General features: G+C 42.8%; 1 protein-coding gene across 1 annotated transcript in view; it reads right to left on the bottom strand.

The window, feature by feature from the left end:
• The window catches only part of kctd17 (potassium channel tetramerization domain containing 17), a gene marked incomplete at both ends in the record, with an annotated part of 14,317 nt that extends 988 nt beyond the window's left edge, over window positions 1-13,329 (bottom strand). Inside the window, 5 exons of the mRNA XM_083904029.1 lie at window positions 448-573; window positions 2,382-2,528; window positions 3,740-3,831; window positions 3,946-4,054; window positions 12,946-13,329. Of these exons, the coding sequence (XP_083760155.1) occupies window positions 448-573; window positions 2,382-2,528; window positions 3,740-3,831; window positions 3,946-4,054; window positions 12,946-13,329 (858 nt within the window). The remainder of the gene's footprint in view (window positions 1-447; window positions 574-2,381; window positions 2,529-3,739; window positions 3,832-3,945; window positions 4,055-12,945) is intronic.
• Between the last annotated feature and the right edge of the window lie 186 nt (window positions 13,330-13,515).

Genomic DNA, 13,515 nt, shown 5'->3' with positions numbered 1-13,515 from the left:
ATTATTTGAAACTCGATTTTGCATGTCACTATAAAGTTATATAAGCCTTGCTTGTTCAATATTCAATGCAAAACTTGTTTCGGTCCCTATTAAAAGATTAATTTGTTCAACCTTGGCCCGCGGCTTTGTTCAGTTTTAGATTTTGGCCCACGCTGTATTTGAGTTTGACACCCCTGTGTTAGAGGAAGAAGGGAAGAGAAAGATCGATGGTAGAAGGGAAGAGAGGAAGCTCTGTGAGCGATGGATGTGAGTCAGTGAGTGACATTTGGAGGCGAGTGACATTCAGAGGAGAGAGCGCACGATCAAAGCCAACATCCACTTCAATAAGAGGAAGTGATGGATCCCCCTCTTCACACACAGAGAAAGAAAGAGAGAGGGAAAGACCAGACGAGGACACACACACACACACACAGCTTGCGTCTTTGAACGTGTTTGTGTGTTTTTCACCTTTGTTTTGTGACTCTGCTCTTGAACGAGCCCAGAGCCGGGCGTGTGCAGCTCCTTGGACACGACGCACAGGAACTCGGCCTGGTCCTCTGTCCCGTAGCTGTAGGACGAGCCGATGTTGACCATCTGCAGAGAGGAGAGAGAGACACGTACACAGAGAGAGAGGAGACACAGTCAGCGTCGGGAAGATGTGAAGAGAATACAGCAAGAGAGAGCCGGAGGACGTCCCCTCGTACTACAGCAAGGAAGGGATTTAGGGATGGAGGATGGAGGTGGGGGGGGGGGGTCATGCGTGGTGGAAGAGGAAAACACCCTGCAGTCACAAAACTCCAGAAGCATAAATTGTGCTCGTGTGGAAACAGCGAAAGCGCGTGTGAATCGGCTTCTGCGTGAAAACTGTGTGCGGCATGCAGAGGAGCCCGGTGCCAGAGCAGTGGCTGAGGAGAGGGGGGGTTAAAACGACTGTCACTACTGAATTATAGCGTCTCTCTCTCTCTCTAGTGAAATAAGAGTGCACTGTGTGTGTGTGTGTGTGAGATCCAGCCTGACAACATGAACACCAGCTCTCAGTGAAAAACACGGCATTATCGTTATATTCACAATACTGTACAGCAGTGGCGGCTGCTGCTGGTCTTTGAAAAACAGACGGGAAGCTCGTTTCAGGCCCAGTTATTTATACACAAATTCTGCAAGAACAGGGAAACGCGATAATCACTATATCGCCGAGTAAATAACAGACGACGAGCAGCTACTTCCCCTCGTAGAATCCACACAGGACTGAGGCAGAAAAGGCTCTACTGTCGTGCTGTGTTTCTGCGTCGCTGTCATTCAAAAAAACTGGCTCCGCCTTTCAGACGGTTCATCCAATCGTCATGCATGAGCCCAGCGTCCACCCACTGCTCTATTGATTCCCAGAGAAGCTGAGCTTCCGTGGAAGTTGAGCTCACTGTCACATAGGACAGCTGAAGTCCAGTTGAACTTCAAGTGGTTTTAACGCGGAGGCTGCTACGGGAATACGGAAATCACGTAAGATGATTAACCCGCTGATTCTTAACGAACTAGCAACGCGTTCCGCCGCACGTTGACATGTAAATGCGACATAGTGGATATTTGACTTTGACATTTTAGAGGAAGCTGAGCTTCCCTCGCTGTCTTAAGTGTAGAGCTGGACACTAGTTAACGCATGACGCGTTTCCATGACGACTGACCGGAAAAAGACGCATGTGACGTCATGTTTACGCGACTCCCCATTGTTAAAATGAGTCTGTAAAGTAGTGCTAAATTTTAAAAACAGAGACACACATACGCAGTACATGGGTACGCTAGTTATTTGTAGCGCTGCTCTTCTCATTTAATAAACAGACGCGCTAACGTCACTAAAAGGAGCTAATGCAGCTAACGGAGCTAACTGGTAAACGGGGGCCTGGACTCCGGTGCCGTTGCACGTAAACATAACGCCACATGCGTCAGTCATCACGGAAACGCGCCTTGCGTTAACGGCGGTTTGACGGCGTTAACGCAAGTGCCCAGCACTACTTAAGAGTGATCGCCACTGCTATGTACAGTAATGTTTATCTCCATAGAGAAAGTCCATAAAGAAAATCAGCCATTTTTAGACCATGGAAATTGGAAACCCTTATTTTAGATCTAAGTGACACAAAATGGAGATTTTCTCTATGGAGTTTAGTGCGTGAGAGGCTGAAATACACACACAAGTGACTGAAAGAACTGGCTAATTGGGGATGTGAACCTTATGGGGACTAAGTCAAAACACCATAATTGAAAGGAAAACTCTAGTTTAGTGTGAAAAGCCTGAATGTTATTTGGAAGTGCAAACAGCGCAAGGCTCCGGGATCAGGACCAAGGGATCAGGCCAAAAGGGGGGAGGGGGGGGTCAAGATTTAAGGGTCAGCAGCAGCGTGAGTCCAACCCACAGTCCAGAGCAGTCCGGTGCGGGGCTTTCTGCAGGCGCGCACGCTGACCTGCTCAAACTTCCAGCCGTCCGACATGGTGGAGACCATCTGGGTCAGCTCCTCCTCCTGGCACTGCAACACCCGGTAGACATGTTTGGGCGGCACCTGCTGATGTGAGAGAGAGGGAGGAGAAAGAGGAGGAGGAGGAGGAGGTGAAAAGGACATTCATGTGGCTTCAGTGTAATGAGCTCAGGGGTTAAAGAAATCCAGGTCATCACATCCAGAAAAACCCAAACATGTCAAGCACTCAGCGACCAGTGAACCGGCTCGCAAAGATAACCATTTATATATTTAAACATGATGACATGCAGCAAACAGAGAGGAGGAAATAAATAATAATAATAATAATAATAATAATAATAATAATGAGATATTGTGAGCCGAGTGAAGAACCAACACTTCTATTTTCAAAGAACAATAGTGACGACGTGGGCGTGTGTGTGTTTGAGAGGGCGGAGAGAGCCAGGTCTCCACAGAGAAGCACAGAAGTGTGAAATCACTGACAAAGAGATCGCACTCACACACACACACACACACACACACACACACACACACACACACACACACACACACACACACACACACACACACACACACACACACACACACACACACACACACCATAATAGTGTGTGCTTGTAAACGGACACATTTACGTAATACCACATTAATCCTTATATATTTCATGTCTTCACAGTATGGCGTCTCAAACAACCAATTGCCTTCATGATATTTTGATTTAATGTTTTGTTTCGTGGCTGCAGAATTGTCCAAAAAAATATACTGGAACGACGAAGTCGGTGTCCATTCACCAATACTCGAGCATATATTTATTAAGCAATAGCATGCTACTATTTTGAGGCTAACTTGGCAAACCCGTTTCCAAAGGTAAGCTAGGCAGCGAGGCTGCGATTAGCATTAGCGTAGCTAGCTGTTTTGTGACAGCCTATATGATTTGCGTTGTGTCTAATGAGGTTGCACAGTGTTTGTATTATTATTGTTGTATTGTTGTTAGCCTTTACGTTGCTTATCATGCATTACCATAACTGAAAAATCTTCTTCAGCTCTTGCTATATAGGCCTATGGGCAGTGCACTGGTAGGGCAAAAGCGGGGGCCAGTCCATAGTTTTTGAATTTTCTAGATATCGCAAATGGTCTAGGAGCTACTGTAATGACAAGTAAGCATGATAAATCCTCGGAACCGAAGTTAAACACTATTCTTACTATTTGCCATCTATAATTGTCAGTATTAAAAACCCAGTGTGTCTGACTTTACACCAAAAACTTCATGATTTAAAAACACTGTGTTGTATTTTTACCTGCGTGGCTTTGCAATCTCTCTCCACGATCCTCTCCTTGATCAGTTTGATGAGCGGCGTAATGTTGTAAAACTCCGCCTCCTCCAGGACACCTGACAACAAACAAGTGGGTGACATGTTTTTCATGCAACTTATTCCAACAGTTTTCAGCTGTTTTAACTGCTTTTATGGTCAATTCATGGCTCAAGCGTTAAAGTGTGTGAGACCTTCTTCAGCCAGCTCCTTGTTGTAGACCAGTTTTCCGTGTCGCAAGTAGTTGAGGATGGGGCCGAAGTAGGTGGGGTCTCTGTCAATCACGTAGGCGCCCGTCTCATCCTGTTAGAGGAGGAATCAGAGACACACACACGGTCCATTATAGCATCACCATAACAGTCACTGCATGCATTCAGATTCCTGACGTATGCCTCTTTGTCTTATGTTTTTATGCTAATAAGAGTGTGTTTGTCAAGCAGCGGAGGCCTGTTGTGATTATTATTTTTTGCTATTTTTATACATAAAAGTTCACTGGCTTGAGAGGGAAGAAAAAAAAACATCCTGGTTGGCTATTTTCATCTTAAGTATGCAGCTTTGGCTGCCCACACTGGACACACGCCAGCCAGATACACTGCGTATGACTCTGCCTTCAAAATAAGAGTCCCAGAGAGAACAAATGATGTCATGTTTTACAGTTTTGAGGAAAAATACATATATAACTGGTACTTATATATAAGCAAATGATCAATGCGTTCATGTGTGTGATGCTCAAGCATGTATCGAGTAATTATACCTTTTTCACAGCAGATATTTGTCAAAAGTGTAAGAGCAAATCTCGCTAAATACTTGACATTTTAACCTGAAGAAGCTGATTTTTATCGAAAAAATATGTGATTTTAAAACCATTATAGCCATTATAGCGTTATAGTAGAAACAACAAATCCAACGTTGGCCTAAGACTTTTACACAGTACTGTATGTCCCGCCTCCAGGCTACTTCAGCTGTTATGTCATGACTTTTATCCTCCGACATACTGTACATACGCACACGAACACACACAGAGACTCTGCTCTTCCTCGTGATGACTTCATGCTTAAGGCAAAGTTCCCTTTTAGAGACAAGTTCACAAAAGAAACGGCTGCTGAAGAAATCCATACAAAAACATACAGGGGTCTTCTTCACGTGCGTGACTTACAAACACGGGGGATGTAAAAGGTGGACAAGTGGTGAGTGGGTGACTGTATGAAAGGGGAACATGGGTTGCGTGACCTGATTATGTGTCAGTAACACACAGTTCAGTGGGTTGTAAAAGGAACGTATACAGGCGGAGGATTCGCTAACTCATGTTCACAGACGAGGGATGGGATTCAGTATCGGTCAATATTAGGTTTTTTTCCACACTCTCCGTGTTTTAAGGGACCTGAAACTGTATTTTTCCAAATAAACCGTGTTTCCGAGTAGACAGAAAATACGCTGCTGTAGGAAAACGATGACGTCATATTCCCCCACTATCTCTTGCTGCAACTACCGTCAATGAAAAGTAACTAACGTCAGCCTGAAAAGATGCTAGCAATACAGATCAGTGTTCACTGCACAGTAGCTACACTGCACAGTCGCAGCTTGTCCGTGCCTCTGTTTACGTTTAAAATTGTGCATTTCAAGCAAGTATTCGGGTTTACAACAGAAAGTTGGTTGATTTCTCGCTTTTTAAAAAAGTTTTAAAAAAGTCGCCAAATCGGAAACAGCACAAAATATTTGGGCAAAGATATTTCCTGAAATTATGTTGTGTTCACAGGGAAATTCTTTAAAACGGTAAAGAAAAAAGATTCATTATGTTTTCATGGCCTCATTTTCTCCAAGACTTCCATTCTAAATTAGCCATTTTTGTAACCAGCAGAGTTGTCCCCCTAGTGGCTATTCAATATACTGTCACTTCCTGGTCAGCTTCAGGAGGAACCTGGAAAAACAAGTCCAAATATATATATGAAATAGACATTAGTTGTTTTATTTTTTTGAATGATAGGCGGTGTAATGTCAGCCCATCGTTCTTCGACGCCAGCCAGTCTTTGCATTCTGATGATGGCGTCCACAGTGAGAGACGTGAGCTGACTGCATTAATGCAGACACCGACAAACATAAGTGGACTGGTTCTGACTGTAAAGCAACTGCAAGCAGGCGAGAGGAGAGAGTGTGACACTGATGGAGGACAAAAATATGATGACTTATCACCCCCCCGCCCGAAAAAACATGAAGGTCAGGGGAACTTGCACACATAGTAAACATGAAGACACACGAAGGGACAGTGGGACGCAGACAGAGAATGAGGATGCATGGAATACTGCTGTGTGTGTGTGTGTGCGTGACAAGGAAATACACAGAGAGGCTAGAGGGACAGAATGGAGGGACAGGATGTGAAAATCAAGAGGCAGTGCTGTGTGTGTGTGTCAGCATTGAAAAATCACAGTAATTAGTCCATAGAAGGGCTGTGACTGTAGGACGGAGCATGAACATACGCACACACACACACACACACACACACACAGACAGACAGAGAGACAGCTAGAGCTGTGCCTCGTCGACATGACTTGACTTGACAGTGTGGGCATGACGATGCTCAGGAAGAGCTTCCTAAATATGTGATGGCCGTCTCTTTCTCACACACACACACACAGTTAGTGGTTATTCACAGTGACTTATTTGCAGCTTTAGAACATTAACTTTAAAGCTGCAAAACGGTGAAAATTTGAGTTGATTTTATTGTTATTGTTCTGCCAGCGTTTGCCTTCATTAGGACGGATGAGTAAACTTTCATTGTCTGCTGACTGAGGGAGGGAGCGTTTGTGTGTATACACTGGCAGAGCAGGGGGTGGGCGGGGCCAAGAAGTGTTTACCCATCAAACTGCAGCAAACTACTACTTTGCTACTTTGTGTTTTCAGTCGTAGACTCCAAACTGTTTGGATCGACATTCATTAGTCAATCCATGGTTGTCTTACGGCGTGTTTCCGCCGAGCGGAACAGTTTGGTACGGTCCAGTTTTTTAGCGCGTTACCGTTGGGAATAGTACCAAAATAACCGGCCCCAGTTCCATTTTTCAGTAGCCCTCCCTTGGGGTACCAGAGTAATGGTATGGTACAGTGGAGCTAGACCCAGGATAGTCTGATTGGGCAACAGAAATGCATGACTACCTTGTGACGTCTACAAAGCTTGACAACTTGTTGAGACAAACAGCAACAAACCGAGCAGAAATGCTGCTGGATGTCCTCCATTGTTGTCTGTTGTGTTTTATGTGGCAATTTGGCCGAATCGAGGGCTTTACTGTTCCAAACCCTACCATACTATACCAAACCAAACTGTACCATGATAAAACACGGCTTTATTCATCCTGAAAAGTTCTTGCAACGTATAAAATGGCTTTTCCATCCTGTCTTAAAGTACTGCAACAAATACTACCATTATAATAAAGATGAAACATTGCAGAATTTTACTTCATAGTGTTTTTGAGAATGTTGTTGTAAAACTACACATTTAAAGTTTAACACAGTTGATTTTTGTGATTAGTGCACTAATCCATGAGAATCAAGTCCACAACTGACAAACATGAACAAACTAGTTCTGTCATGTTTACAGTCTTATAAAAGAAAAACATCTATGCTGTAACACGGCGACTTCCTGACACAGATGCACTCATCGTTATGTCGATGCTGAAATGATTTGCACACACATTATATTTCCTGTTCATGTTATTCTGAGCTGAGAGAAAACTCTGAAGTGTGATTTTCTAATTGGAGATCACTGTGGACAGCACAGATGGCCTGGCTGAACCGATGACTTCTCAGTGTTGGTGACATTTTTCGCTGTAGGAGGTGTCGAGCAGCCCTGCACTGAGAAACACATTTGATATCATCATGTGCCTTCAACTCTAAATCCGTGGGTTAAAAAGCTTGGTGTTTGCATCGAAATTAGCAGCGAAACCTCTACAATTATCAGTGTATTGTCTTGTTGTTAAGGCTCTTTTGTGAAATCTGCCCCCCGTTTCTTATTCACACAATTATAACAAAAAGGCAAGTCCACACAACGCCGTGTTATTTCATCAAATATCAAAATCCTGGTGCCTGCCAATACGAAACACAGATACCGACCGTGAGTTCAGGCATGTCGGTGGAATTCAGGCTGGTTTTTTTAACATTTAAAAGTAAAATCACTCTGGTTTTAATGTGAAGCAATGTCACAGAGCTGTAGTAATAATAACATTTACATGGTTATATACAAACAGGTACCATGTTACACCTGCTGACCAAATGTTATCTGGGCAGCTACATCATGTAATTGGCTTGAGATGGCACAAGGATAGCTTGGGCAGAGGTGGCGCTAATCTCCTTATAACAGTCAAACACAGTTACAAGAATGTGTGTGTGTGTGCAACTGTAAATATGTGTGTTACTGTGGGTTAATTAAAAAAACAGCCCAGAACCCCTGAGCAGAGGCGCGCCAACGTCAGCACTTCAGAACGAGACTTCAGTGCGGATAAAATCAGCTGAGTGAAGGAAGAAAACACTCGCATTTGAATTGTGAAAGTCATCTTTGGGTCAATCTGTGACATCTACCACAACCTGATTTCAGTCTGGTGTGGAATCACTGCATCTTCAAAGACACTCTGTATGTTTAATCGAGGTAAGGCCATAGTCCGACTAAGACAGGCAATTGGACAATTGGTTTCCTGTTGACCTTTAAGTCACATTTAATTAATTTATACGTTGTCTCCTTCTACTTCCAGGTCAAAGATCGGGGAGGAAATGTTGGTGCACCAAGTCCGACTCCAGGACTAAGTCCGACTCCAGGACTAAGCATATACATAGAGGAGTAATTGGACTATGAATCGCATTATCCAGGTATGTTAGTCTGACTAAGACGAGCTCGAATTTTGTCGGAGTAAATGAAAACCAAATTATTGTCTTAGTCTGACTAAAATCGGACTTTTAACATGCAAGTAAATGCCTTAGCACCATGTGTTCTTTCTTTAATGTGTCGATTGTTTTTTTTGTTTCCCATAATATTTAATATTATAAGTGAAGACGCTATGAAACTGATCTGTAGAGTTTGGGAGCATAATGTCATATATGTAGATTAGTCATTCTGGGACTATTGTTGCCATGCATGTACTGTAGAATCTGCACTGCTGTTGTGTTTGCAGATAGCTCATGAAATTACATCGTTACAGCTTCAGCCACCTGTATTGACTGGACAGATAAAGTTGCATCTGTGTGCTCTGTTTACAAACGACAGATCTTTTCTCCTTGTTCACTGTGCGATCAGTCTGCCACATAATTGACTCCTCACAGCCAATTTCTACTAAAAACCCGCTTTTTAGACCTGGCTTTTGTCTGCAGTGAAAGCCACTCTCGCTTTCACTCTCAGGTCAAAAGACTCAGCCGCAGACAAACAAAAACACAACATGACACCCCGATAATTTCTACCTGTAGGTGAATTTTTCAGTCTAGACTCTGACTCGCCACCTTTCTCCAGTTTCGCCCCATTCAGGCATCAATGTGATCATCAGAGAGTCTGCGAGAGGGACTGAAAGGAGCGGCGTCAAAAAGGTAAACCAAAACTGAATTTTCCTTCAGGCGACTGGAGCTATAAACACAAGCCTCAATCCTCTCTTTCGACTTTGAAAACAGTCTAAATGACCTTGCTTTCATGGTAAAAACGCATTAACAATTCACTAAATGACATAAACGCCAGAGAAGGATTGATTAACAAAGCCCTTCATGTAACCTCCATCTTATTTAAAGCAGTGTTTTTGTTTAAATGCGGATAAAAATAGCACTAAAATTAAGGTTCTGCCTGTGTCTCTGGAGATTTGGGGCTTATAAAAGTATAAAGATGCAGAACACAAAAGGAAGATAGCGGCAGCGAGATTTAGGGTGTGTGTGTGTGTGTGAGGCAGTGATTTGGTGTGTGACTGTGTGTCTTCAGGGGGAAGCTGCTGCCAGGTCGCAGCCTGAAGGTCACACGGGAGTTTTCTTTCCACAGGAGCCTCGCGGTGCGGCAGGGGAACAGTCATCACCACTGCATAGCAATAAAAAAAACTCCCAAGTCAAATTTTGGAGGTTATTTCACTTCAGCGGAGGTTGTGTTTCTTTATCTGCGGCATCTATGAGACACTGGGGGACAGTTTAAAGGTCCAGTGTGTAAAATTTAGATGAATATTTAACTTTTTTATAGGCGTACAACCTCCCAGAGTGTATAAACTGGTGTTTTTTAATTATCCCCAGACTGAGCCTTTTATCAGCTCAGACGCCGCCATTTTGGACCACCATGTTGTTGTTTTTTTTAACAAGAGGCCACAAGTGACAAACTAGACATCTTTTGAGTTTTGATGCTAATTAAAGGCGGCGTAGGTTCACTAACATGTTTGGGTTAGGGAAGTGTGAGATGAGGGGTTTTCTGTACAAGCAAATATCTAAAAAGGAATTTTGTGAACTTTCATAAATGGATTGATCTGTCCATTATTTTCTCAATTAATCAAGTACTTGTTAAATCCAAATCTGGTAAACAATGATCTCAAATGTCTCTTTTTGTCCACAAACCAAAATAATTCCGTTTTAATGATTTCTCTGTAACATTGGAGCAGAGAAACCAGAAAATAGTCGCATTTAAGAAGCTTTAAAAAATCTGAGAAACTTACTTTTATTATCATTATTATTTTTAATATAATTATTAATCGAGTAATTAATTAATAATCCAATAATCATTGGAGCCCGAAATGTGATTTATCTGGTATTAAATTAACTGAATTAACCAAAAAAAAACATATTTTATCCATCAACAATTAATTTGCTGATCTTTTTAGGGATGTAATAAACAACTATAAAATAAAAATATAAAATGGTCGCATAGTATCTGATTTTGTCTGAGAAAAAGCCCTAAATGGAAAGACTTTTAATTTCAAGTCGCATTTTAAAACCCAAAAACCAATGTGTTTGGCCTAAAATTATATGACTATATATATTAATATCAAATATCTGTTAATTCATTAAATAATCGTTGCATTTCTTAAATAAAACCTCTAAATACTGATATCTCTGGATGTATTCTTGGCTTTAAGACGCAGCACTTAACGCTGCACATAATTATACTGATCTGTAAATAAACGACACCGCGACACATATCTAATTTTCAAACAAAGAGCAGACACAGATGAGAGGTTTTTGTGACTACATGTCGACTTACAGCAGAGTCCGCGCTGCAATAAGAAACCAAACTCCCCCATCCTCCTCTTTCTGCCACTCACACACACGCAGCATAATAGAAACCTGCATCATTCATGAGTCTTGCAGCTCTTTACAGTGTGTAAGGTTAACATGTGACTGGGAGACACTGAATACATGCCTCGCTTTCTCCCCCCCTCTGTCTCTCTACATACATACATATATAGATATATATGTGATGCCAGAGCAGCTCCTGAGTGCGCTGTTCCCTGCAGAAGAGGAGGCACGTGTTCATGCATCTGACTCGGAATGATGCTGAGGTACACACACACACACCCCCACACACACACACACACACAGAGTACAGTTCAGTTGGTCATTGGACAATTCCATGCCTGCTCTGGAGCTGCAGCAGGTGTTCATTTCAGAGTCAACAATCGTCTTTCTTGGCCAAGTAAAACAAGGAATTTGACTGTTTTTATCCACTTTTTTATATATATACGCTTAATTTAAAAATGCCACAGTGCAGGACACATTTGCATTTGCATGCAAAATATATTTCCATTCTGTTAAATGGCAAACATAGCGACGGTTGAACCGAAAGCTAACCCTAAACATTTGCAAAATGAAGCTTATTGTTGCATGTTGCGGCTGAATATCCGTCACCTCAACCTACGTAGATCTTCATCTAGCATCAAAACTTTTAAAGTAACACAACGTAGAATTTGCTCTCGGGCTCCCCCTACAGTTGGTTAGCGGTATGGTTTGCCACAGACACGAAATGACCTCTGCAGTTGGACGCAAGGAATCGGATATCAAATGTGTGACCCTAGTAAAATAAATAAATATCACAGTAACGTGTATTTAATGACAAGCTAACGACGCCGGTAAACCAGGTACGGTAGCTTGTGTAATAGCATTTTATGTAAACATACATTGTTTTATTTTTCAATATAATTAGAGATGGAAAACTAAACCTTAAAAAAGGAACTATCGTGCTTTTATTTTTTTGAGTAGCTTGCATTTTAAACCCAGCTTATGTAACCTATCGCTCATCGTATGCACACAGTTTGAATAATTAATGGAAGTAATGCACAAATTCACGTACGGTCTCTTTTTCTAATCATTCACCCTTGTTTTCCGCCTCTGCCAAGACATTCACTCAGTGAATATTTCCACCTGTGTAACTGCGACGTACGCCATAACGTAGAATGCTGTAGTTCTTGTTGAAGAACGGTGTCAATGCAGACGTTGGAGAGTTGGAGAGCTGCTCGGGGCCTTGACAGAGGTGTCGTTCACCCTTTTCTCAGTTCACGTACCATACCGTGTAGAGCTTGAATTTGAATTTTATCTTCCACTTCTAAGAAATGAATGTAACTTAACCTAGATTTCCTTTAACCCTGGTATTCCCAAAGACTGGATTTTTGAGTTGCTAAAACAATTGTCACCCTTTTCTTCAGAATGATCAGTTCAAACATGCCCCAAAAATGAAGTTGTGGCTAAGTTATCAAACATGTAGCTCTAGGAAATGGCTTATAGTCAATCAGAAATGTCATATTGTGCACTTGTTTGCTCTTGTAGTGATTTCTAATGTTATTTGGGTCATGATGAAAAAGCATGGGAATCACTTCAGAGATATCTCAAAAAAATACATAATATTACATTTATGTGGGAGTTTTAACTGAATCTCTTGCATCTGAGCTGCGCAGGGAAACTACAATGTGAACCAGTGAAGGAATGTAGTAGAGATGTTATTATGGTGTAGCTACAACCACAGAGACAGACACACACACACACACACAGGGTCAGTTCAAAATGTCTCTCAGGCCAGGTCAACACCAGCCATATTTAAGGGCTAAATGTGCCCTTATTAAAGGGACAATAGCGTATATTTAACTAGCCAAAACTGACAGAATACAACGTTGCTCGCTTATATGAAAGTGTAACACAGTTATAAGGAGAGAGGATATAAATTAATAAGTGTTTTGGGGGTTTTAACCCCGGGTTATAAGTGGACTCACGGTGTCTGAGTGTAGGTCCTGCTGCTGACACAGTCGGTACAGGAACGAAGTTTGTTCTTTGAGCAGAGTCTGTCGCGTCGTGAGGAAAACGGTTCCGCCGACGTTCAGCCGGACCCACTTCCCGTTGCTCCCACCGCTCGGGTTGATGACTGAGCCGTTGCCGATGCTCTGCGACGCCGTGCCGGGTTCCGTGGTGTCGCTACTGCCGCTGGAGGTGGTCGTGGTGGTGGTGGAGGTCGCGGTCTCTCCCGCCTCGCCGTCTTTGTTGTTATTATTGTTGTTATTGTTGCTGTTGCCGTTGCTGTGGTGACGGCAGTCCGGTTCTGTCGACAACTGCGGAGCGTCGTCCGCCGGTTCCAGCTGGTCCTCCGCCGTCGTAGCCATTTGGGGAAGAAGCCGCGAGACGCGAGGTGAAAACGGGCAGAGGGAGTCCACCTGTGTCCGTTGAATCGCTCCGCTTTTTCCCTCCGTGACCAAACGAACAAGCTCCGCCCACCACCCCGCGCGCGCACACACGCTCACGCGCAGATCAGTCGCGAGGAGAGGGTACATAAAATGAGACAAAACACA

Source organism: Microchirus variegatus, assembly GCF_963457635.1.
Source record: "Microchirus variegatus genome assembly, chromosome: 17".
Taxonomy (NCBI): domain Eukaryota; kingdom Metazoa; phylum Chordata; class Actinopteri; order Pleuronectiformes; family Soleidae; genus Microchirus; species Microchirus variegatus.
This window is presented reverse-complemented; position numbering and strand designations above follow the sequence as displayed.